Source organism: Triplophysa rosa, linkage group LG25 (genome assembly GCF_024868665.1).
Source record: "Triplophysa rosa linkage group LG25, Trosa_1v2, whole genome shotgun sequence".
In the NCBI taxonomy this organism is placed as follows: Eukaryota; Metazoa; Chordata; class Actinopteri; order Cypriniformes; family Nemacheilidae; genus Triplophysa; species Triplophysa rosa.
Genome location: NC_079914.1, coordinates 6,316,892 through 6,342,574, shown reverse-complemented (window position 1 = coordinate 6,342,574; position 25,683 = coordinate 6,316,892). Strand labels below are relative to the sequence as shown.

Here is a 25,683-nt window from a genome sequence, read left to right as displayed (position 1 = left end):
TGTGACGCGCGCTGGGGAGGGGAGCTCGAGCTGCAGCAGCACTGCTGGAAAGGAGGAGGAAACAAGGATGGCGGAGTCACACCTCTGAAGGTAAAGCACTTTTACTGCTGTATGCGCCTCCGAATCACACTTCCGCAGCTCAGGGTTTATATTCACCCCGATAAACGTTAACATTCGGCGGTCGAATGAACGCGGCCGCTGTCCGCGTTCAGGGGATTTCAATGCACTCTTTTGTTCAGTCCCGGAATGGCCGCTGCTCTATGTGTGTGTGTGTGAGAGCGTGTGAAGAATGTCTTTTCTTATCATTTGATATATATTCCATAGGCTTTTAAAAGAGAAAATAAAAGAATTAAGAGAAAAAATAATGTACCGCGAATGCCATCTATGGTCAAGGCACGCGTCTGGGTGTCACCCGGCAGTAAACAAAATAGTGATTTTGTCCCAAAATGGTCATATAGACTAGAGTCAGAGTCAACAAAGCTTTATAGGGTGATTGTTAACATTTTCAACATTGCCAACGCGTACTGCATTCTTACAGCATGTATACATTTCTTGTAAAAGTAATTAAAGCTACGTAATAAAAACTAACCAAAAAAAGGGACAGGGTAAAGTACAAATAGTACACCTTCATCATCAGTGTCAGTTCAACAGACTGAGGAGCACGACTGTTGCGCGTTCACGCGCAAGTAAACGCACGAGCACGCACGCGCAAGTACACGCACTCGTTGCGGATTGAGCTCTTCCCGCTTCGAGCTCGAGCTGCTACGAGTGCCGTTTGGCGGATGACAGTTTGTTTTTCAGAGCGGGCCCGTCTGACAAGAGCGAAAATTCACAGGCCTAACTACTGGGATTTATTGTCTTCTCGTCAAGATGAGACATCTTGATCCTAATTGTACGCATCTGGTGAGAAGTGTGAAGTGACATTTTGGTTTGTGTTGCTTTTATGTGAATGTCTCGCGCTGCGCTAATGCTGTTAGCTTGTTAGCCCCAGCTGAAGGGTGGCTAATGCTATTTTAGAGATTTCCTTAGCCAGCTTTCAAACTGTTTGTTGATAATGACACCTATCACGACGAAACCAGCAGCCACAGAGGTTTTATACTTTTTAATTCATCTATGTCGTGTTAGCCGATGTTCGTGACAGGTTAGGGGTTTGTGTGGTTTACCAGAAAGGAATGGTTAGCATGTTGCAAAACAGACGCTTTGCACTCTGAGCACTTTAACACATCAGATAAGGCTGCTGTACAAATGCCTTCTGCCCTTTGGTTGTTTGAATGCACATTTAGATGTGCTGTAGACAGCGGTATTATATGGTTTGCGTTGGTGTGTATTGAAGTACAACACATTATATTTGACATATACATCTGTTATTGAACTATAGTTTTATAATTTACATGTAGGCCCCGTATCAATACCCAAATAACCAATTTGTAACAAATTCACCAAAAACTGTTGATCTGCTTGTTTTTGTTGTCATTGTGCATCTGTGTAGTCAGACTTCGGGGTTAATAAAGGCTGCGTATCAAGTGCGTGAGGAAAGAATAAGTGAAGGCCCTCAATGTGGCTAGATGACCTGATATGTGTAATGCATGTGTTTTTGTCCACTAGACTTGAAGCCTGTATTGACAGAATTCTACAGAAAATGTTACAATATGTCATTTTCAACTCTTTCAGACAAGCAGAACTCCATAAATTGATTTCAGGACTGATTTGTAGAAATATGAGATGCATCTTCTGTTGATCTGATACAAGGACTCAAGAAGTGTGTTAAAGGACAATTGCATTTCTCTATGGTCTTCTTGTGTGCATGTTTAGGAGAAAATAGTGCAGGATGACCTCTGACCCACACTGCTGTTCAGCAGTCTTCGCCCACAACACATATCCAGAATTGTTCCAGTTTTCTGCATAAAGCTATTCTGAGTTATTTCCTGTATGTTTAAAGCTTCTAATGGGATGTGAACTAATGTAAATTTTGTTATACAGTGTCAGACAAGATTTGAAATCTGTGTTGTTTTATAGGTTGTCTTGATGTGCTTCGGGACAAACCAGATAGCAAAACATTTGAATATATAAATTATAACAAATCAGAAATAGTCTTGAGCATTTTGCACTGTAACACTGTACAAAACCTGAAAGGAATTAATAAATAAAGATGTAACAATTGGCTGATACAGTCGATACGATATATTTTTGTGTAATAACGTCAGTTATTTCTCTGCATTAGATATCTTTGTCTTTAGTAGACAAATCTCATGGCGAAAAGCAGAGAAACCTAATGCCCGAATGGCAATATTAAAAGTAGTCAACATTTTACAGCATGTGTCAAGACACAAACTTTTTAAGCACATACCTTTCCAGTGTGTTGTTGAGTGCTGTTGATGCCCCAATACTGAAAGTGACTACAGTGTTTGCTGTTTGGTCATCCCGCAGGTTACCACTGAAAATGTTGCTGTAACCATAAACAAAAATACAAGCACAATTTATTGAATGTTTCTGTAGTTTTACAACGGTTTTAATGTTGTGAAATATTGAAAAAAGATTTGAAAAAACAATGAATGTCTTCATGATAGATCATTGCTGTTACAAGTATTCGAGCCATTAGAAAGCAAAGAGTTTTTGTTTTTTAAAAGACAGTGTAAGGTGGACTGGGTTCTCTATTTGTTGTGGTATTGATCTTCTATATTTGGTTGGTTTTACTCTTCCCTCATGGAAGTCATTAGGGCTGGGCGATATATCGATTTTTAAGATATATCGATAAATTTTTCAACGCGATGCGGGATTAGACGATATCGTTAATATCGAGGTATTATATGGGGTGTGTTCAACTTGAAGCAGCTCTGTGGTGTCTGACATGCGCAGTACGCATGCACTCTGCGCGCGAACTGGACGGCCCCCTCAATTTACATGTTTTAAACAAGTGGTGTGCAGCTGTATGCAGGGTTTTTCCTGCATAGAGAAATTGTCGTGTCAAATGTCGTGCCGCCTCAGGCTCTCGCCAAAATTTTGTGTATGTTGTGAGTCTTCACAAGAAATGCTGCGTGCATTTATCAGACTGTCATTTGTAACTGCAGTTGCGACATTACACCACAGTGGAGGCGCTGTTTCGTTATCAGCACACTGAGGCGCTAAAAAGAGATGCAGAACAAGAGCCAGCCTGTGTTTCACGGCTGTTTGTTTTGCATCCAAGTACGTTTAATTTCTTGAAATTTATTAAATTAACATGACGTACATCATTGTAATGTCTTTAGCTGTGCAATTGGATCGTTGAATCAGCGTATACTGTATACAGCGAGTTCGCCAGTATGAACGCACATTGTGTTTAGAACGACTCGCACATGAATGACTCATTTGAACCGATTCATTTAAACTACTGAACTTTTCAGTCACTAGCGAATATAAGAGATCATTGAATCATTTAAAGTGAACCACAGAGAATGCAAGATGTGAATGAGCTTTGATCATTTAGTAAGACTGGTTAATTCAGTTGGCTATTGTGGGCTGAAAAGTTAGTTGAAAATGATAAAAATGCGTTATTTGATTAAAAAAAAAACATTTCTGTTTGGTTGAATAAAATTAATGTTTTATATAACTTAATAATTGTAATTTTCATCTAATTCTATTAGAACTTTTAATAGGTCAAAGTCACTTTGGTTAAGCCACTTAAAGGTACGGTAGGCCTACATGTGTGTGTACAAGATCAGGATGGCACCACCTCCGCCTCATTTTGAGCCAGGAAAAACCTTGTGTATGTTTTCAAATAGGGAAAAAACCCTGTCATTGAATTTCTTTTCACAAGCCATTTTAATATAGGTGATTGTGACATCTCACATGAGGCTTTGACTTGCTAGTAAACATTTATTCCATATCGGATATCGGATACATATCGGATATCGCTTTTCATCAAAAAAATACAGAGATATGAATTTTGGTCAATATCGCCCAGCCCTAGAAGTCATGTTGTACGAAACCAGTGATCTTGCTTAGAAGAGACTTTCTCAAGTGGCTTTTCTGCAAAATATCACAGCCTCTGGATTTATGGGGAGCTTAGTTAAGGCTGTAAGTTGTGCTGGGCTTTCCTGCATCTAATTTAAGAGATCAAATTAGAGATGCACCGAAATGAAAATTCTTGGCCAAAGCCAAATAACAATTAAACACTTGGCCGAATATCGAACATGTTTTTTTGCAATTCTTTTATTTATTTAGCCATTTTTTCCACTATTGCATAAACTGAATGCTCAAAATGTGCTTTTTATAATTTGTCTTGCTTTTCAATAAAATACAATATAGCTTAAAATAAAATTGAACAAAGTCAATTAAAACAAAAAATTGAGCCCTCTCCCTTCATGAATAGCCTATATTAGGCCTATAACTGACTGCTAAAAGAATGTAAAGCAAGTTACTCTGTACCCCTACAATAAATCAGTTAATTAAAAAGTGTCATTCAACATTAGGCCTATAAGCTAAAAATACAAATACACGAAAACTGTTGGATTATTATCGGCTATGGATGTAACGGTAGGGCTGTGCCGATAAACGATATCATATCGAATCGCGATAGAATGTATTTCAAAAACGATGATAAGCTATTGGCATTTTGACTCGATATGGATTAATCTTACAGTCTAACAGACAGCAGAAATAAACGCAACAACAGTCAGTCAGCGTGCAGCTTTTATCATGCGCGTCAAAGTACAAAGTCCATTTCATACTGCACTTGGCAAAGAAAACTCGACATGAGGAGGAAAACATTACTGGAAGCGGAAACAAAGGTGAAACTAACCTCGAGTTGTCATCACGCGGTTTATCAAGTGTCTTGTTTTTTTCGCAATCGCCGGTTAAACAAAACAAACTTGAGGCGCAATTGCAAGCGAGTTACTTTCGAAACTCAAGCACAAACGTTTTTATATCCATCGTTAACATATCTGCTAACATGAGCTGGTGCATATGAAACAAACCAGCACTGCCATGTACAGATTAGAGATGTAATAAAGTGAGTTTGTGTGCACATTAAAATATTGAACCTTGTATGTAAGATGCTTGCATGATTAAAGAAATGTACTACAGTTTATGTGAGATGTCTTTAAGGTTCACTGAATACAATGAATGAATCACACTACTCGAGCAAGACATTATTGCAGCGTTATGTATGTGCGCAGGTGCTGAGCCAATAGCGTTCGAATGTACACAGTAACGGAGCCCTTTCATTGGTTGAATGTACTGAATGAACACTCCAATACGCCCTTTTCACAATGACGTCACTTAACTTACGCCTTTTTGCAAAGCAGTGCATCATAACATCCGTCTTGCAACAAACAAGAAGAAGAACTTCCGTTTTGCCGTCGCGCTGGAATTTAACAACAGTGAGAAAAAAAGCTGACAGAACACGTATTCAAGTACTTATCCTAGCACCTTCGCTAACACAAAAAGAAAACAAAACACTTACCTTCATAATCAAACAGGTACTGTTCAACGAAGAATTTGTATCCTTTCTCTAGCTTTGATCTTGTCGTTAGCGAAAATTTGTCTGCAAGACGTTGTACATCATACGTATTTGTGGCAGATGTGCAAGCCACTTGGTAAACTCCATTCTGAGGCGCTAGCGGAAGTAACTTCTTCTTCTTGAGTTTTACTGGCGGTTGGAAAATCAGCTTATAGGTGCATTACCGCCACCTTATGAACTGGAGTGCTAGCGGAAGTAATGATACACTGCTTCGCGGCAGAACGGAAGATGCGTGACGTCATGTGAAAAGGGCGTATTGAGTCAAAATGAGACTGAATGAACTGGTACATGTTGTTTATGGCCTAATATCCTCCGTGTTGCAACAGTGCATTAATTTAATTGAATTTTAACTGGTTAAAGGTTAACTTTTGTTAATAAACTGTATTTAAAATAGATTCTTTTAAATACAGTTTTTTAATTAAATATATATCGAAATAAATATCGTTATCGATCAATATAGAAAAAAACTATCGAGTTTACTTTTTTGCCATATCGCCCAGCCCTATGTAACGGTATTGTAAATATCGAAGTATTGCGATAGCATTTTTTTTTCGATACTATCGTGGTCGCATGACGATAGATCTTCCAGGCAAAGTGTAGTTTTTTCAGCCGAATGGAGCGAGTTGAGGGACGCGGGAACTACAATTCCCATCAACCCATGCGTGCCCATCATCCTCTGCGCTCTGCTGCCGCCTGCTACAGATCAAGTTGAGCGAAAATGGTGGATGCCGCTAGTGGCATAGAAACGGATTTACAAATTGTTGAAGCTAGGGCTGGGCGGAATGACGGAATATTCGGTTACCGCGGAATAAAATGTCAACCGTAAGAGATTTTTCTATTCCATGTATTCCGCGGAATGTAAATAAGTAGGTGTGGTTAACTCTGCGCTCTGCAAATTAGGCGCTATTCTGAAAAAAACTAATGAATTAATCCACCCGTAACAAATGAACGTATCAAACATTCTTTTGACCTTCTTTCAGTCTGTAGTTTAGTGATCCGCTCCAGTCCGGCGCTTCTCTCACCCGCAGTACTCGTGCAGGGATCTGCGCCAGCATTTAAAACAGCTCATTCTCAACACGTATTTCAGAAGTCAGGTTGTTTTGAAAAGCTGTTAATAGTTTTATAAAGTTTAACTTCAGGCGAGCCAAGGTGAAACTTGCGTTGAAATGCGCGATGATGCTCGCGAGCGCGTGCACGAGTGCTTTGATGTGATGCGCTCTACCTCCAGTTTTGGGAAACGCGTGAGGAGTCACCAGAGACTCGCAGTGCAAAAACAAGCCCGAGAATAAACAAACCTAAAGACAGAGAGTCGCAACACACTAAAAGTGCTCATCTAATAGAGAGTGAAGAGCGATAAAGACCTACAGTACAGACCCCATGAACACCAGTTTAGTCATATACTGTACTCTCATTGTTTGTGCATATTCATACTTTATTGTTATATATGTTGTCTATCTTCCTACTGTATACATATGATATAGCCAGAAGATAAATATTAATAAATAATACATCTGATTATCAGAACTTAATTTGATATCTTTAGTACATTTTCATAACTTACCTACATTTTAACTATGGTGAGCATTTAAATGAACTGTAATAAATAAATTAGTTAAATCAATCTAAGAAAAATGAGGTATAAAATATAGAATTATAATGGGAGATTGTTTCATAAAATATATCGTTACCGTGAAATAAAATTACTCATTCCTTGAAATAGATTTTTGGCCATTCCGCCCACCTCTAGTTGAAGCTAAAGCGAATTATAAATCGCATGTGTGGAAGCATTTCGGTTTTCCCGTAACAAGAAACGAGAAAAGGTGACGGACAGACAAAAAACAATATGCAGACACTGCCAGACTGCGGTGAAGTACAATTCGGGGAATACGACTAATGTGAAGAGCCATTTGTTACATCACCCTGAAAAGTTTCATGATGATACGAGGAGAAAAAAAAATAGCAGTGAGTGAAGCAGTGAATGAGGCGAGTACCTGACTGGTTGTGAGTTGTTAAAAGTCGACAAACAACTCAAACTTTTTTCATTTTTTCATGTTTCATGTTCTCAATTTTTATGTTATTAATTTTAATGCTATTATATTACTGTTCTTTGCACTTTAAAATGACCTAATCTAAAAATAATAAATGTGATCTTTGTTCAGTCATAGTTTAATAAACACTTATGCCACATTTTTCCAAGTCTTCATTTGTTTTGTTTTTTTTCCTGCACAAAATTCAATAAATACCGTATCGTAGTCTTCATATCGAGGTACTATCGTATCGTGAAATGTTGATACACGCTATAATACTGTGTTGTAATAAACAAGTAGCTATTTTAACATTAAAGTGACCTGTTTACAATGCATTTGAGTCTTTGCAAGTCGACATATAAAGAGGCAGGTCAGCAGAAACTCCTAATGTGATTTCCTCCAGTTCTATTGATGTGGTGTGTAATACCTTGTCTACTCATCTCGAGATGCAAGATGAAAGGTCATGAAATATAAGGTCATTTTTTGGACGGTAATCACTGTTCATTTCATGGGTTTCACTTTCTGAAATGAGTGACAAAAAATATTCACCTTTTTCACAATATTCTATTTTTTTAGATGTACCTGTATGTCAGCTAAAAATAAAGCTATAAAATGATAATACTCTTTAAAAATATATATTTTTGTCATACCCCATATATTAGGCCTAAACATCAAACAATGCATTACATGACTTAACTACGTATTTTTGTGTAAACACAGCTCATACCTTAGAAACGGTATCACAGAAAATGTTAGTGGTTTTAAAACCTTGATTCTTTCAAACCTTGGTATACCTTGAAACCGGTATTCGGCCCATGCCTAGCTATATGTAAGCAGTAAGGTTCGAGAGGCTGTGCTTTATCGCAAATAAGTCATGACTGAAAGGCGTATAGCGTTGTGCCTACAACCCCTTCAGCCGGGACTTATTTACGATAAAGCACCAGCCTCAAGTATTGCTTTTATAAAAGTTATCACACAATACAAATATTGAGGCCTAAAAATATTTATCAATGCAATTTCGGCTGCCGAAAATTTATATATATAAAAAAAGAATGAAATAGAAACCAAAATATCTGGCGCCCCCGCCTCTCCCTTCAGTGCTTGTGCTCACTCAAGCTGTTATCAAAGGATGATCGTGTAAGCCTGCCATAACAAAGGTTAAAACTAATAAATATAACAAGAAAAGCTCAAAACCAGCGGACAGAAAATGACACTCAAGATCTGTGTGATGCGTGACTGCCTTTATGTTTCTTTATTGGCGGAGATCACGCGCATTAACTCGTGCACGTTTTAAAGTAGGGATGTGCACGAATGTTCAAAAATTTGAATATTCGATCCGCAATAACTATTCGAATATTAAAAATGCTATTCAAATTTTCGTATTTTTCATAAGAATAAAACTGCGTCACCACAAGGTTAAGTTACCGCTACAGAAGACCTTAAAGTTGTCACGTCTTATTTAACACTTCTTCACTTCATCTGTAATGATTTTATAATATACAGAAAATATAAAAAAATCATTTGTATGTGTTCCTAAATCTTGTTCACTCAGATCGCAATCTTGTTTAAAAAAATGTAAGTTTACACACCGGATGCCCGGATCGCGTTTTATGCTCGGCTACATCACCATATTAAAATGTTTCAAAACTGGTGAGCCACAGAATTCGTTAACATTACTTACATTAGGTATAAAAATACCAACGTAATATTAAATTATTAACAATAATCAGGGCTCTAGAGTGCGACCAATTTGGTCGCACATGCGACCTTATTTCTCAATGGTGCGACTAAGACAAATCTGAGGTCGCACCGGTGCGACCAGCCGTTCGAGGGAGAAAAAAAGTCTCCGCGACTCTGAAAGTCTCCCTGTGATTCAACAACAGACACACATTAGGCCCATATCATTGTCTAAACAAATCAGAGATAGTGAAGGGCCGGGCCCCCCTCTGATTGGCCGTGGTCCAGATTTTCCTGTACGTGTTTGTTAAACGAAAATTCTCTGTCATTGACAGATTTTTTTTTACCAGTGACGGAAAAATCTGAAGGCCGTCCGTTTGTCATTTTGACGGATTACAATGAGGGCAATTTGTAACTCCCCGTTTCCCTTCATTAGAGCGTGATATGCTCGCGAAGGGACGTGCGTGTTTTCACCTGTCATTGTTACCGACTAGACATATGTGATGCGATCTGGGAAAACCCGTCGGATGTCGCGCTGGGACGCGGGAAAGACAGTTCACCTATCAAAGTAAACCACATAACATGAAGAATGAAGGAGTATCAATGCACATTTCCCGCCAGTCCTGTGTAAACTACTTTTCCCAGATCGAATCACATATGAACATAAACATTAAAACATGAAATATATAGATGAATATAAACAACAACGGCTTTATTGGGCATTCAGTTGTATTAAAATACAACAAGTTCCGAGACGCAAGTACAGCGTGATGACGTCACGAACATACTAATTACCACCTAACGCCACCTAACGCCACCTTGCACCATAGTGACGGGTAATAATAGATTATGACAGATTTTTTACGAGCCTGTCCGTCAAAATAACGGACAATAAAAAGTCTAGCGCAACCTCTGGTGTGTACGTGTGAAAATGCGTGTGCTGCAGTCAGACAGAGAGGGGAGGAGCCTATAGGCCCATCAGTTAAACAGAGTGGATGTAGCCGCGGATGATGAGAGAAGATGAAAAGAACGATTGACAACTTTTTCGTGAATAATGTTAAGTTAAGGCCTGATCGGTCCGAAAATCATAAGCAATGCTCTGACACGGAGCCATCCACCTCCAGGTTATGTCAAGCCCTGGTCCATTTATCTTGAGATGAAGTTTCAGTTCAGTGAAGCACTTTAAGCACCAACACTTTTTCAGTAAGTTACCTTTCCTGTAGAATTGTGCTTCAAATAAAGAACTTTATGTTGACCAGATTGTTAGTTAATCATTTACAAGTCAATTTTGCCTATATGGACAGCGATCTAAAAAAAAAAGTGAGCTAGAACAGCGATGTTAAATGCGATGCGGTCGAAAATTTGGGTGCACCTAACTTTTGTGCTGGTGCACCTAAGAAAAAAAGTTAGGCGCACCAGTGCAAAAAGTTAGTCTAGAGCCCTGATAATTAATTTATTACCATAACTTGTTTGGAGCGGTTGTTCTGAGTAAATTCATATTCGTTCGTTAAAAATATACGAAGTAATGCTAATTTCAACAACTTGAAACATGAAAATGTACATTTCACTGCAACTAACGTTAATGAATTTGGCCTTAACATAAGACTGGCACATTTTTCCATACCTAAAAGCCTGATTTTTCCTTCTAGAAGTTCAAATAGGGTCGTTGCCTTCAAGTGACAGCCTGTAAATAAATTCGCACGGATGCTTTTTTTGTTTGTTTTAAAACGCGCTATGATTCCTTACCTTAGTTGAAATAAATAGGCCTACCTTATTTATTGATGCAAATGCAATGCAAAGCTAAACAAGACAGACACTGACCGTGAACGACAAAGAAAACAATATTTATATGCGTGCTGATCAGCAGGAAATATCTTCCTCATATGATGGTCACTTATAAGGAAAACAAGCACTATGGCTCCGTCTTTGTTGCGGGGCCCGTTTACTTCATTTTAAACAATAAAGCCAGATATTCTTGTCAGATCTGGGTTTTGTAAACAGGGAGTTAGAGAAGAGCAGCGCGTTTTCTCCGCTGTCGGCTTGTCTTTCACCAGAGTAAAATAGACCTATATGCTTGTTTTTCTTATCAAGAACATGTAAAACTAAATAAACAAGATAACCACATATCACAGACTGTCAATATACGTTGGGTGTTGTTCGTTTTGTTTTGTCTGTTTTCTTTTTGTATTATACCGTTCTGCGCAGGTTTAAATTCAGTTTTTATGTATTTTTCTATTTTTTCTTTTTTTCAACATTAAAAAAACATTTATACAGTATATAATATTAATGCGTTATGAATATTTAGTGATAATTATAAGCTTTGTGTGAAATTGTGACTTAAAGGAACAATATGGCATTTTTAGGAGGATCTATTGACGGAAATGCAATATAATATACAAAACTATTTCTTCAGAGGTGTATAAAGACCTTACGTAATGAACCATTAAGTTTGTAATACCTTAGAATAAGATGTTTATATCTACATACAGAACGGGCCTACATACATTGAATTCGCCGCCATGTTTTGTACAGCAGCCCTAAACGGACAAACAACTCTACATGCACGTTTCCTCTTCCTTTCCGCTGCGGTATTGTGGTGAAATGGATCGCGGGAAGATCCGTGATTCGTACGGATCGTGCAGAACCGGTGCGGAACGCTTGTGACCCGCGGATTAAGTGAAAGTTTATTCATCATTGAGTAAAAGAATAAAACGCGCTCTCGCTCGCACTCCAGTTTCAGCTCCAACGCGCTCTCGCTCTCTCTCTCCAGTATCTGGACGAGTACAATATTAAAGCGGTTCCAGATAAACAATGACGCTCAAAACTGCTCCGTCACACAGCTAATATTACAACAACAACATATCTTGGTATGTTAGTATGTTACTCATACTGATCCGATTCAAAGTATCCTCCTCGGGGGTGATTTTTAGACGATCTTTCTCTCCAACGTCTCTCTGCTGGAAAGTATCTCCATAGATATCTGAGTACATATCTGCTAATTCTAACCTGTCTCTGCTGTAAAGTCTTTATAATATTAACACAGGTCCAGCTCCTGCCTGACTTTTATCCTTCTTTTTAAACTTAAAATCCACAAACCTTTTATTTTATGTAATACATAAGTCATAGCTCTTTCTACAGTCTTTCTAATGCCCGCAAAATCTCTTCCCTGCGTCAACATGAGAACGACATCTTTTTGTACTGTGGTGGCCACCGTCGTGTTTGGACTGAGCGATTCGTGGCAAATCTATAATACAACGCTAGTGGCCGCTGTTAATTAAGAACTGCGCCTTTAAATAAAAATGTAACAAATGATGTCATTATTAACTTAATTTAAATAAACAAATATTCAAATATGAAATTATTGAAAAATGCCCATCCCTATTTTAAAGCTGAGCTTTAAACGCAACAGACTTTTAACATAGATGTGAATGATCAGTGGAACGATCTTTCAATAACCGATGATGTAGTTTATGTGGACTGTCATCCAGCAGGTGCTGCTATCACTGATGCTCATTTTAAGCCTGTTTACATGAACAGACTCCCTGCCCCTCTGTGTTCTGCATGTTGGTTTCATTAAAATGATTTTGCACCATATATAAATATATTCTTGTATTAGCAAGAGCTGCTGAGTTTGACTATAACTTAACTACTGTTATGGATATAATAATTCTAGAATTATTCTAGAAATGCAATGCTTGGATGATTGGTAAAAAAAGTTAAATTTGATTGTGCATCCTGAATTTTCGGTTTCGGCCAAGAAGTTTCATTTTGACGCATCACTAAATGCAACGTTCATGAAGTAAAATAACTATGATGATATATATATAATACTGCAGTATATTACAATATAATAATATGTTTTATAATAATTACTATTATTATTGTTGAAGATTCCTTAGGCGTAAAGGTCTTCCAACCTGCAGGAAGCTTGATCTTTAAAGAGCGCTTGCAAAGTTATTCCCTGCGGCATTAACCTTTCCACAGCTCTGATCTGGGCTTGGTAGGCTTGCGAACACACAACACGTAAATTTCACATTATATGCACATGCTTATACAGACGTGCTCAAATTTGTTGGTACCCTTACAGCTCGTTGAAATAATGCTTCATTCCTCCTGAAGAGTGATGAAATGAAAAGCTATTGTATCATGTATACTTGCATGCCTTTGGTATGTCATAGAATAAAGCAAAGAAGCTGTGGAAAGAGATGAATTCTTGCTTATTCTACAAGGGTATTCTAAAATGGCCTGGACACATTTGTTGGTAACCCTTAGAAAAGATAATACATAATTGGATTATAGTGGTATTTCAAACTAATTAGTTTCATTAATTAGTATCACACATGTACCAATCTTGTAATAAGTCATTCAGCCTATTTGCACAGAGAAAAGTACTCACTGTGCTGTTTGGTATCATTGTGTGCACCACACTGAATGAACCAGAGAAAGCAAAGGACAGACAAAGCATGGTAAAGGCTACAAGACCATCTCTAAGCAGCTCGATGTTCCTGTGACAACAGTTGCAAATATTATTAAAAAGTTTAAGGTCCATGGAATTGTAGCCAACCTCCCTGGGCACAGCCGGAAGAGGAAAATCGACCCCAGATTGAACAGAAGGATAGTGCGAATGGTAGAAAAAGAACCAAGGATAACTGCCAAAGAGATACAAGCTGAACTCCAAGGTGAAGGCACATCAGTTTCTGATCTCACCATTCATCGCTTTTTGAGCAAAAGTGGGCTCCATGGAAGAAGACCCAGGGGGACTCATAAAAAAAAAGAAAAACATAAAATGCCAGACTGGAATTTGCTAAAATTCATATTGACAAGCCACAATCCTTCTGGGGACAGATGAGTCAAAACTGGAGCTTTTTGGCAATTCACATCAGCTCTATGTTCACAGATGAAAAAAATCAAGCTTTCAAAGAAGTGAACACCATACCTACAGTGAAACATGGAGGAGGCTCGGTTATGTTTTGGTTTGCTGCATCTGACACAGGGTGCCTTGAATCTGTGCAGATCACAATGAAATCTCAAGACTATCAAGGCATTCTGGAGCGAAACGTACTGCCCAGTGTCAGAAAGCTCTGTCGAACAAAACATTGGACTATTCAGAAGTGGCCTTCTATGAGCCTTGATCTGAATTAGGGATGCACCGAAATTAAAATTCTTGGCCGAAGCTGAACATGATGTGAAACACTTGGCCGTAGGCCGAATAATACCGAACACCGAACATGTTTTTTTTCACTATTGCACAAACTGAATAGTCAAAATGTGCTTTTTATAATTTGTCTTGCTTTTTCAATAATATACAATACAACTTAATATAAAATTGAGCAAAACAAAGTAAATTCAAACAAAAAATTGAGCCCTGTTCCTTCATGAATAGCCTATATGTGAAAGTGACCTATTAGTCAGATATGGTGACCCATACCTGAAATGTGACCTCTGCATTTAACCCATCCAGAGAGTAGTGAACACACGCACAGCAAGTGGTGAACACACGTACACCCGGAGCAGTGGGCAGCTATCACTAGGAGAGCAAGTGGGGGAATCCGCTGGCCCTGGGAATCGAACCGGCAACCTTCTGGTCACAAGTCCGACTCTCTAACCATTAGGCCACGACTGCCCCTATTAAGGGGTACTCTGTACCCCTACAACAAAACACTTCATTAAAAACTGTCATTCCACATTAGGCCTATAAGCTAAAAATACGAATAAACTAAAACTGTTGGATTATTATAGGCTATATTGCAAAATGATTTGAGAAAAAAAAACATCCAATGCAAGCAATTATGACTGATGCTGACTGACAACCATTTCATGAATAAAAAATCAAAAGCAAAGTCTGATATCTATTAAATATGGAATAAACAATGGTGGATTACTTTTGTCAGTTTCAAGTTATTTCAGAGAAAATTGTGCATTCTTCGTTTTTTTGGAGGGGTACCAACAAATTTCAGCACGTCTGTAAGTTTGTATAAAGTACAGAACTGCACATGCTCATGCAAACATAGCATCTCACACAGTACTTGTTTGTTAGTGCATTTACACATGCATTTTTATAGGCTGCCATTACTTGTGATAATTATGGTTATTGAAAAGCCTGGTGTATTTTGTTGCTGACTGTTGATAGTTAGGTGACACTAATAAACAACGATTGTAATGACGAAATTGCACCGACAGCTAGGGCTGTGCGATTTGGGGAAAATATCTAATTGCGATATTTTTGACAGCGATTGCGATTTGATTTGGGATTTTAACTTTTCTAATTCAAGCTTCAATTCAATATTGTTGTGTGGAGCACAGTATGGGTATAGTTACCCTGAAAGAAAACAACAAAAATAAAAACATTTAATTGTTTCCATTAAAACCATTACAAAATTAATTTTTGTAGTGTGCTTTGGGCATTATTCAAATAGGACTTACTGTTGTTCAATTGGTTCCCAACTTCCAGATTACATCACACCAATAGAATCCAACTACCAGTGTACACTATTATAGTTTCCATTAAAACAAATACAACTCCCATTGTAACCCTTAAATCCATAACATTTTCTATTGTGTTAGTGAATTATTAAAATAGTTCATAGTTTACATAGGCTGATTTATTATTGTTTAAGTATGTGGGATTTTTTAAAACAAGTAAAAAATGTGCTGAATGTTTAATTTCATCCAAGTGAAATTAGCAAAACAGTTAGATAGAATTTACATTTGTTTGAAACGCGGAGCTAGGCGTGAGTTTACACAAGGTGCGTGCGTGCGTCAAGCCTCGTCCATATTGCCAGATGCCCAAGCCGGACTCAAGTACTATAAACGTCATTACGAAACAGGCTGTGTGTGCGCGCCAAGTTTAAACGGCTCGTCCGCGAGACGTGCAACGCGGGGCAGAGACGCGCGAGTATGACAGGCTGTGTGTGCGCGCGTCAAGTTTAAAAGGCTCGTCCGCGAGACGCACAACGCGGGGAAGAGTCGCGCGAGTATGACACAGGCTGTGTGTGCGGTCTTCTGAATTGGACGGTTCTTTAGTATTTATTTGCCTAATGATCGATCTGACTCTGCAGATGCCATAATAACACACACTCTCTCTCTCCTGCCTTCTGTATGTTTTTTTTTTTAATGACGGACGTTTACGCAGTTGGCTAGGGCAGTGCTGATTAGGCATAACGGAGGTTCGCTCACTCAGTTGGTTAGCAAGAATGCCACTCAAAGCGGGTTTGGAACAGACGCGTTTCCTATTTTTCACATCGCTTCCACGTCGCAGCCTCTTGCGATTAGCAAATCGCAACGTCTCACATCGCGATTGCGATTCGATTTCGATTAATCGTTCAGCCCTACCGACAGCTGTTTACAGTTTATATACTTGCTGACAAACTACATGAAAATCTAGTGTAAATTACTGTAAACAAACACACAAGAATACCAAGGCCCAACCACAATGGCAGCACTTGGGCATGAGGTAGTAATGACTAAAACCAATGAGCCTGTGTTTGTACTTTTATTGTTCCTACCTTCCAAAGCTTTAAAACTAAGATCATGCTTGCTTAATCCAGTGCTTTGTCAAAGTTTGTCTAGTGTGTGCACTAATTTTATTAATAAACAAATTGTTGGTTGTTGACAAAAGAGAATTCTACAACCCCAACAGAACGGGATGGCCCGATGCTTCGTAGAACTAGATGTGGGATTTAATTGCTCTTAGGCCGCATTTACACTGCAGTTCTTGATGCTCAATTCCGTTTTTGTGACTATTTTTTTGATGACCCGCTTACATCTTCTTTTAAAAGTGACACATATCCGATATCTGCATTTACACTGCACATGGCGAAACAACCCGAGGTAGACGTACTGACCAAAAACAAACGCTGCTTATTTAATAGCCTTTTCATACAGAGATCTCGGAAAATGAACGCATAATGTGTCCCAGGATTTGTCCCCCAGTGCGTCTTCACACATAAAGACACTTGATAATGTACTGTAATGTAATGTCATGTGCAGATTTTTTAATCGTGAATGTAGGGATGTCAAGGTGACGGAATTTCCCTTGCTGTGTTTTTAGGTGGCTCAATAGCTCAAAATTGCTTTTATTGCCGCTTCCTTTTATATTTAGTCAAATAGGGCTAAATAAGCTATATTGCTTGGGTTATTATTATGTAGCATATATTGTTTTTTTATTTTACGTAAATACCTTTTACTTATATATTTATTGGTAAATGCAGAACAATGACAATAAGAATGAAAAGAATGAAAGGTTCTGAGAGAAGGATTAAGCTCAGCCAGTTTACAAAGATAAATATGAACTGTCAAATTAAATTTTACAGAGCCTCAATACAAATTATAACGGAACGCAGTGGAGTCTTAAAGTAAAAATGAGCTGGCATTTTTGCAACTGCAATATAAAAGGATATTACAGCAGCGCATTTTTTGAACTCAAAAATGACTTAATCGTTAATGTTTTTTAAAGTCTGAGAAAGTTTTTTTATCATTTAGATTTTTTTTATCAAACTCAAGCAAACCGAACGAAAAACCGCTTAATAAAGCAGACTGCATTTAATATTACAAAGACACTTAGGTCGGTGTATCATCATAATGTTCATGTTGTTTGTAATGGTTTTGTTGAGGAAAAAATCTGTAAATGCTCGGTCAAGTGAAGCCTGTTAAAAGTAAAGCGGTTGTCTGCAGAGAAACCCGAGCTTCTCCGTTGCATGGAACAGATAATTGTTTTAAAGGCTGCTGAGCAAGTTTATTAAAGCGATTTGTATTTTTGTGATGATAATTTTTGATATTGTGATGAATTTTTATTAATTTCAAACTTTAAAACTGCATTTAAGCAGACAACACTATTCTCCCGTCTTGAGATTCAGTTTGATGATTAGGATGTACATGCATTCATGCATGATTAAGCTAAATAGAGCATACCAATAGTTTTTTTTTGTTTTCAAATAATTGACAAACTCGCTTAGCTCTTGTTTCCTGGCAATTGTATAAAAATTTCGGGGATCATCGCTCTGTTTAAAAGGAATTAATGATGTACAACTCACAATGACGGGTGAATATCCGATCTGTCTGCTTACATGGCAGACGCAACTGCACGTATCCGATTCATATCAGATTTATTTCCACATATGATTGAGGCCTGAAACTGATCTGAAAATATCAGAATCCATGTTCTTTTTTCCTGCTTACACGGTTATGGGTCATATCCGATCTGTGCCACATTGGAGGAAAAAATCGGAATTGGGTCACTTGATACATGCGGTGTAAATGCGGCCTTAGTTGCTTCAAACGGCCACAGTGATTTTATGTTTTGTCTTCCTGAAACTGCTTGTGGTGTAAACGTACAGGAAAGAACTGTATGCTGGCTCAAATGTTGGCACCATTAAGGAAGCTCTTAAATACATTTTTCACATCCTGAATTTGAAGAATTATTTTGTCACTAATGTTTCATTTCTGGTCTTTTCCTTATGCATGACATTTAAAGGGTACTATGTTATCCGCGATACGGAATCACGGAATCCTGGCATCAAAATGGAATTTGCTGTATACACTGAATGGCACGGAATCTGGCAAATGTACTTAACCAGAAAGTAGTGCTAAACATGGATATGCTATGAATAACGTTAGAATTATTCAGATGCGGTTTAAATAATCTGCTTGTTTTGTGTGTCTGTATTAAAAGTGGTTAGATTGCGTGTACTGCATGCTTAATACTCGTGTGAAGCTTTTACCTGCATTGAAGCTACTGTCAAACAACCTTTGTGTAGACCAGTCAAAATAAAAGTCTGGTTAACTTAAATTAGTAGGGTTTTTTTATTTATAAGTGAATATTATAGTTTACTGAAGTACCTTTTCATGTGGGCAATATATTAATTACTATTGTAAAGTAAAAGACGGAAAACACAGAATACAGAAAAATATAAACAGAAAAAAAATTGGGGAAAATATAAAACGGTATTTGAGAAAAAATTAAACGGATCTCATAGGGCCCTACATTTAGAAATCGGATAGCTTAGTTGCACATATTAAGTCTCTTGTCTTTGTCGATTATTTGTCCAAACTAAACTTAGTTTTTTTTAACAGCCACAGGATATGAATCCTGGCAACCTATCTGTGTACAACAGCTCTAGCCCAGCTGAGGGAAAGAGTGAACAAGCATGATGCTGCTGGCCTCCTCACCACACCGACTACAGCAAACACGCGTTTCCCCCATGGAGTTTTAACCCCTTTAGGAGCACAGACTGTCTCAGCCCTCCAACACAAGTAAAGGAACACACAGGTATGTATGAGCACTGACAGATCTAATAGCCCCTTCCCTTTGGTTCAATACCAGAACTGCGCCTGAATACCGAACAAAGTACTAGAGAGAGAGAAAAAGAAGAGACTGAGGGTCCCATGTGTCATTGGGCTGAGGGGCTTTCGCCATGAGCAGTACTCTGGGCAAAGATAAAGACTCTAAGGAGAGGGAACCGAAAGCCGAAGGGAAATCCAAAACCAAAGGGAAAGATGCCAAAGACGGGAAGAAGGACGCAAGTGGCGCTTCGCCCGCCGTGGCCTTCACCTTGGATAGCACGATAAAACGCCCCAACCCGCCGCCCAGCACCCGCAAAAAATCCAGCAATGCGGAGGTCATCAAGGACCTTAATAAGTGCCGCGAGGAGAACTCGATGCGCCTGGACCTTTCCAAGAGATCCATCCATCAGTTGCCCTCTTCCATCAAGGAGTTGACCCAGCTGACCGAGCTCTACCTGTACAGCAACAAGCTGCAGAGCCTCCCGCCGGAGGTGGGCTGCCTGTCGGGTTTGGTGACGCTGGCGCTCAGCGAGAACTCTCTCACCAGCCTGCCCGACGCTCTGGACAACCTGAAAAAGTTGCGTATGCTTGACCTTCGGCATAACAAACTGCGGGAGATTCCAGCCGTGGTCTACCGCGTCACCTCTCTCACCACGCTCTACCTGCGCTTTAATCGCATCACCACCGTGGAGAAGGACATCAAGAACCTGTCCAAACTCACCATGCTCAGCATCCGAGAGAACAAGATTAAACAGCTTCCCGCAGAGATCGGTGAGTGACGTGATCCTTTTCTGTCATTTGCCCCCATGTTGTTTCAAACTTGTATTCTTAGTTAGTTGGGGATGGACACCCACAAACGACTAAAGAGAAACATAAAAGTAGTCTATGTTTCAAAATATAATTGATTTGAGCGTGTAAATGTGACAGTTTTACTTTTTTGGTTAATTATTTCTGCAGTGTCCATTACTGAATGAAAAATTAAGTATTTGAAAGAATTAACGTAGGAATAAATATATTTAGTTAGAAGCAATGTCATGTTCTTTGATTATTTTATAGGTGAACTATGTAACCTGATAACGCTGGATGTAGCACACAACCAGCTGGAGCACCTTCCTAAAGAGATTGGCAATTGCACTCAGATCACCAACCTCGACTTGCAGCACAATGAACTTCTTGACCTACCTGAGACTATAGGTTAGGATCTACTCATGATGGGGATGACTTGTTTTATTTCATTGAAGTCAACCACAAACTCGATTATAACAGTGGAGTTAATCACGTTCCTTCACTGTTTTAGGTAACCTGTCGAGTATAAACCGTTTGGGCCTAAGGTACAACCGTCTTTCAGCGATCCCTCGATCCTTGGCGAAGTGCCGAGAGCTGGAGGAGCTTAACCTTGAAAACAACAACATTTCAGTGTTACCAGAGGTGAGGCTTGCTTTGATTTTAGAAATCTCCAGCTCTATGCTAATTAACAAGATTGTCATGTTAATTTTGTCTAATCACTGTCACTAATATCATCACATCGGTTCCTCCTCAGGGTCTTCTCTCCAGCCTGGTCAACCTGACGAGTCTGACGCTGGCAAGAAACTGTTTCCAGTCTTACCCAGTGGGAGGCCCTTCCCAGTTCTCCACTATCTACTCTCTCAACATGGAGCACAACCGTATCAACAAAATCCCTTTTGGCATCTTCTCCAGAGCCAAAGTGCTCAGCAAGCTCAATATGAAGGTAAAAGCACGTTTGAAGTCACTAGATTTAAGGATTAACATTTAGTGTACATTATAGTAGTGTTTACTTAGGCAAGCATCTGTTAATATTATCCAATAAGCTCTACATAGTAGTATTTACCTTAAGCATCACTAATATAAGCGTCACTGATATACATCATTCTAAGAAGTGCTGCTCTTTTTTTTTAAATAAGTTATAAAGTTGTCCTAATATCAGGTGTCTTTTGATGTGAATTGTCATTAATTTAGCTAGAAATGTTACTGGTGATTTAACATTATTTATATTTTTTAACCATACTTAAAGGACAACCAGCTAACGTCCCTCCCACTGGATTTTGGGACGTGGACCAGCATGGTGGAGCTGAACTTGGCAACAAACCAGCTCACCAAGATTCCAGAGGATATCTGCGGCCTTGTGTCTTTAGAGGTGCTGTACAATATCATCTGTTGTAATGGATCACTTGCAATCTAAAGATATAAGGGTGTTTTTCTTTAGTCCATGCAACTACACACATTCTTACAAGTGCATTACTGATTACTGATGCACACTGATCTTTGTCATAGTGGGTCTCATGTTGTTTAGTGTCATTTTTTTGGCTTATGGTTTCACACTGTTCTCTTTCAGGTTCTTATATTGTCCAACAATCTATTGAAAAAGTTGCCTCACGGGATTGGGAATTTACGGAAACTACGAGAGCTTGACTTGGAGGAGAACAAACTGGAGTCCCTCCCAAATGAGATTGCCTACCTTAAGGATCTACAGGTAGGACATTTAAAGCAGATCGGGAGTGACTCTGGCTAGGTGCAGATCTGGAGTGACTGATTAGGTGCAGATCTGGAGTGACTCTGGTGAGGTGCAGATCTGGAGTGACTCTGGTGAGGTGCAGATCTGGAGTGACTCTGGTGAGGTGCAGATCTGGAGTGACTGGTGATGTGCAAATCTGGAGTGACTGTGGTTAGGTGCAGATCTGGAGTGACTGTGGTTAGATGCAGATCTGGAGTGACTGTGGTTAGATGCAGATCTGGAGTGGCTCTATTGGATGCTCTGGAACTCATCTCAATGTTTCATGTTCATTTTCTTAGAAACTTGTGCTGACCAATAATCAGCTGACCACTTTGCCTAGAGGTATCGGTCACCTGACAAACCTGACCTACCTGGGCTTGGGAGAGAACCTACTGCAGCACCTACCTGAGGAGATCGGTATGATGTCACTGCTGTCATCAAACACAAAGCCTGTATGGTGCTTATCCTATCCTAATTTTTTTCTCCATCCACAGGTACACTGGAGAACCTTGAGGACCTGTACCTAAATGACAACCCTAACCTGCACAGCCTGCCGTTTGAGTTGGCCCTATGCAGTAAGCTGTCCATAATGAGCATAGAGAACTGCCCCCTCAGTCACCTCCCACCCCAGATCGTCGCTGGTGGTCCTTCATTTATCATCCAGTTCCTAAAGATGCAGGGGCCCTACCGAGCTATGGTCTGAAATGTCATGCTTGAGGCTTACACACTGTAGAGGAAAAAACAGAATCGCTTTTATGTCGTCTCGAAGACATCTAGGACAGCAAACTGCATAACTGGGTTCCAAATGGAGGAATAATAGCCAGTTAGGCCCCCTTTACCCCAGTCGAGTAGAACACAATGTCTAGACTTTTGTTGCCAAAATTAATGATTATGTATCAGTGATTCTGAGAAGCGACGCTCTTAAAATGTTTCAATCATTTTGCCAATTTATTGAAAGTCATTATAGTGGTTCTTGGCACCAGGAAAAACAGTCGTATGCAAAACAAAACGTTTTTTCAACTTCATTTTTGAGAAACAACTTCATTTTTGCTGCTGCTGCCGCCATACTGTATGTTAGTTGTTTGATTTTTTTATTTGTTTGATTTTTTTGTATTTATTTTTTTTAGATCTTTTCATCCCACAACCAAAAGATTTTTATTGTACAGAGGACCTGTTCGGAAGCAGAGAACAAATTTTAGTGTTTAATTTTTTATTATTATTAATATTATTATAGAAATTGTGCCTATTCAGTGCAGTTGGGTGGTTTGTGTCTGAACATAAGTATCCAAGAGGTTTTTAATACAAAAAGGTTGAATTTACAAAAGCATAATTTATTCCGTAATTCCTTTTTTGTAATAATTTTGATTACTCAATCAGTCCCATTTTTCAATATTCATTCCTATTCAGTGTTGGGATAGGCGTGCCATGTTGCTATGCTTGAAGTTGGTAAATCTGCAGTGATCAGTAACGTTTTCTTTCATTATAGGAACCGGTTTAGAGAAAATGAAATAACGTAACCAAGATCTAGATTTGTTTTAATCGACAACAATCACGTCATGGGTTTCGCTAATAAGGTGCAGGTCTGGGTTGTGGGTCTAAGATTGTTTACTTGTTTGCCATATCCACAGTGTTGCGCTCTGCTTGTGTTCTATCAGTTTGCATCTACATATCAGGTGCTGAACGTTGCTAGCAGTTAAAGGCCCACATTTACTGTGAGGAATGCCAAAACACCCATTCACATCAATTTTTTCGTTAATTTTGAAGGATTTTATGGTCCGGTTCGCCAGTAATGGCGTTATGGGACCGGTCTTAAACGTAACCCCCTGATTTCTGCTCTTTTAACTGTTCAGAACACTGAACCTCGACATGGTCACAGGATCCTTATTTTGTTTCATACACCGCCCCTCTTATGCTGCTGCTTTTAATGCACTTTGTATTGATATTTGGCATCCACCTCAAGTAAAAGGGTCGCGATTTTTTACGTTACCGATTAAACAAATGGTTGGGGGCATTTTTATTATAATTTCTAAAGTATTTTATCGTTTATTTTAATTGTCTATCATGTATATTGTATAACAATGAATGAAAAAAGTTTGCCTCAGCAAATTTAAATGTTAACACATTCTATTAAGAACTTAGATTTTTTTTGAGGATTTAATGCTATCTTTATTAAATGTTTTGATTTGAACTTCTGTCTGACTAGTTTGTGTTCCTGTATATTTAAAATTCACACAGGTATCCTTTGGTTTCAAATGGTGCAAATCATCAAAGTATTGATATGAAACCCATAATGTTTTGATTATGACCTTTTTTATTTCATCTTTTTTTTCATATGGAATTGTTCTGTTGAAGCCAACATGCATTTTCTTTTGGTTTAGTATTGTATTATAAGTGACTGTAAACAACATTTTTAGTTTATCAAGCCAAATGTCTTTTGTAAGGATTGTCCACGCTGTTTATTTTCATGTCTCATTTTCTTTTACTTTGGCAGCAGTGTAAAGACTTGCAGCCACAGAGCGGCTCTCATAGAGGCACTTCACATTAATGGGGCCACATTTGGCATGAAAAAGGACACAAATTGCTGCTTTATCAACCAGCAGAACCTGTTGCTGCTTTATGGACCTCATAAAAACGTAATGCTGTAAAAGAACCGACCCGGATGCGATGTTAGGACTGGGCTCTCGGACGGTTCTACCAGCACAGACGTTCCACAGACGAAACCCCTCTGGATATGTTTGGCCAATACGGTGCATATGGCGCCTGACGCAGACGCTGAATAATAACTACAAAGATAAATGGAAAAAATACAAACGTTGTAAAAAAGGGCTTTCTCTGTTCATGCTTAACTATACACCAGAGGCATTGCATTCCTGGTTTTGTATAAAAGCTTAGAACTGTACATTTTTCTTTTGTGTGTGTGAATGTGCGTGCGAGGGACTTGTTAGATGTTAACAAAATGTAATTATTATTATGTGATAATAAATGCCTTTGAGTACTTCAAGTGAGATGTGCATTAGGGACATGACGTTGTGATGTGTTCCATCTAAGTTTTTTTTTATAAATCATTTATGTGCCATTTATTATGCAGGGGTTTGGGGCTGATTTTTAAGTGGATTAACAGTTCTATTCAATTTAGGATGAGAGCATTTTTTTTCGCAAACCAGGAATGTAGTCCAAACGAAAAAGGAAAACAATTATGTACTTTTAATGGCGAATACTGACAGTGCAGTTGTGATCAGCCCAGGATGGCAAATTTGATTTTGAACTTGTAATGTTCTGGTGAATCCACATGATTTGAGCTGAAGGGTTTGCTTATTTTTTTATTGTCTGTGCTTTTAGGTCATAAAAACTGTTTTCGATGAAGTTATTATTCATGATAATTTTTTACTGTAAGAATATGTTGTTTCCTGCTTTCTTTCTTTCTTGCCTTGCCATGTATAGGAAACAAGCATGTTGATTTTCTATTATTTTTACCCCCCTTTTTTTTATTCATTATTGTCTGGGTGGGCAGGGATGTAAAAAAAAGTACAAAACATGTTGCTCTTTCGTAACTGCAAAATGTTTTTATTATACAAGATTCATAGGGTATCAAGTGATGTTCAGACATGTTTAATGTTACTTTCTCTAGAAGAACAGCCTTAAAGGTGAATCTCTTGGTTGGTTTCTTTCTAACTCAGCCCAAATGAGTA

The 25,683-nt window shown here is 38.6% G+C and overlaps 1 protein-coding gene across 3 annotated transcripts; it reads left to right on the top strand.

Moving 5' to 3' along the window:
• The first annotated feature begins 1 nt into the window (after position 1).
• Positions 2–24,182, top strand: shoc2 (SHOC2 leucine rich repeat scaffold protein). Of its 3 annotated transcripts, none has more exons than XM_057325025.1 (9): positions 2–90; positions 19,273–20,253; positions 20,539–20,676; positions 20,780–20,910; positions 21,023–21,211; positions 21,515–21,637; positions 21,836–21,973; positions 22,294–22,411; positions 22,489–24,182. In XM_057325025.1, exons 2-9 carry the CDS (start codon positions 19,614–19,616, stop codon positions 22,695–22,697), a joined length of 1,686 nt encoding a protein of 561 aa, XP_057181008.1. In that variant the 5' UTR covers positions 2–90; positions 19,273–19,613; the 3' UTR covers positions 22,698–24,182. The 3 variants fall into 3 exon arrangements, with proteins under 3 accessions (XP_057181008.1, XP_057181009.1, XP_057181010.1); XM_057325026.1 differs by lacking the exon at positions 2–90 and adding an exon at positions 768–892; XM_057325027.1 differs by lacking the exon at positions 2–90 and adding an exon at positions 782–903.
• Positions 24,183–25,683: the final 1,501 nt, after the last annotated feature.

Excerpts from the sequence above, each read along its gene's own strand:
- shoc2 (XM_057325025.1), top strand. The coding sequence starts at position 19,614 with ATGAGCAGTACTCTGGGCAAAGATAAAGACTCTAAGGAGAGGGAACCG. Across the intron at positions 21,974-22,293 it reads CCTACCTTAAGGATCTACAG|AAACTTGTGCTGACCAATAA; the intron begins GTAGGACATTTA and ends TCATTTTCTTAG. Across the intron at positions 22,412-22,488 it reads GCACCTACCTGAGGAGATCG|GTACACTGGAGAACCTTGAG; the intron begins GTATGATGTCAC and ends CTCCATCCACAG.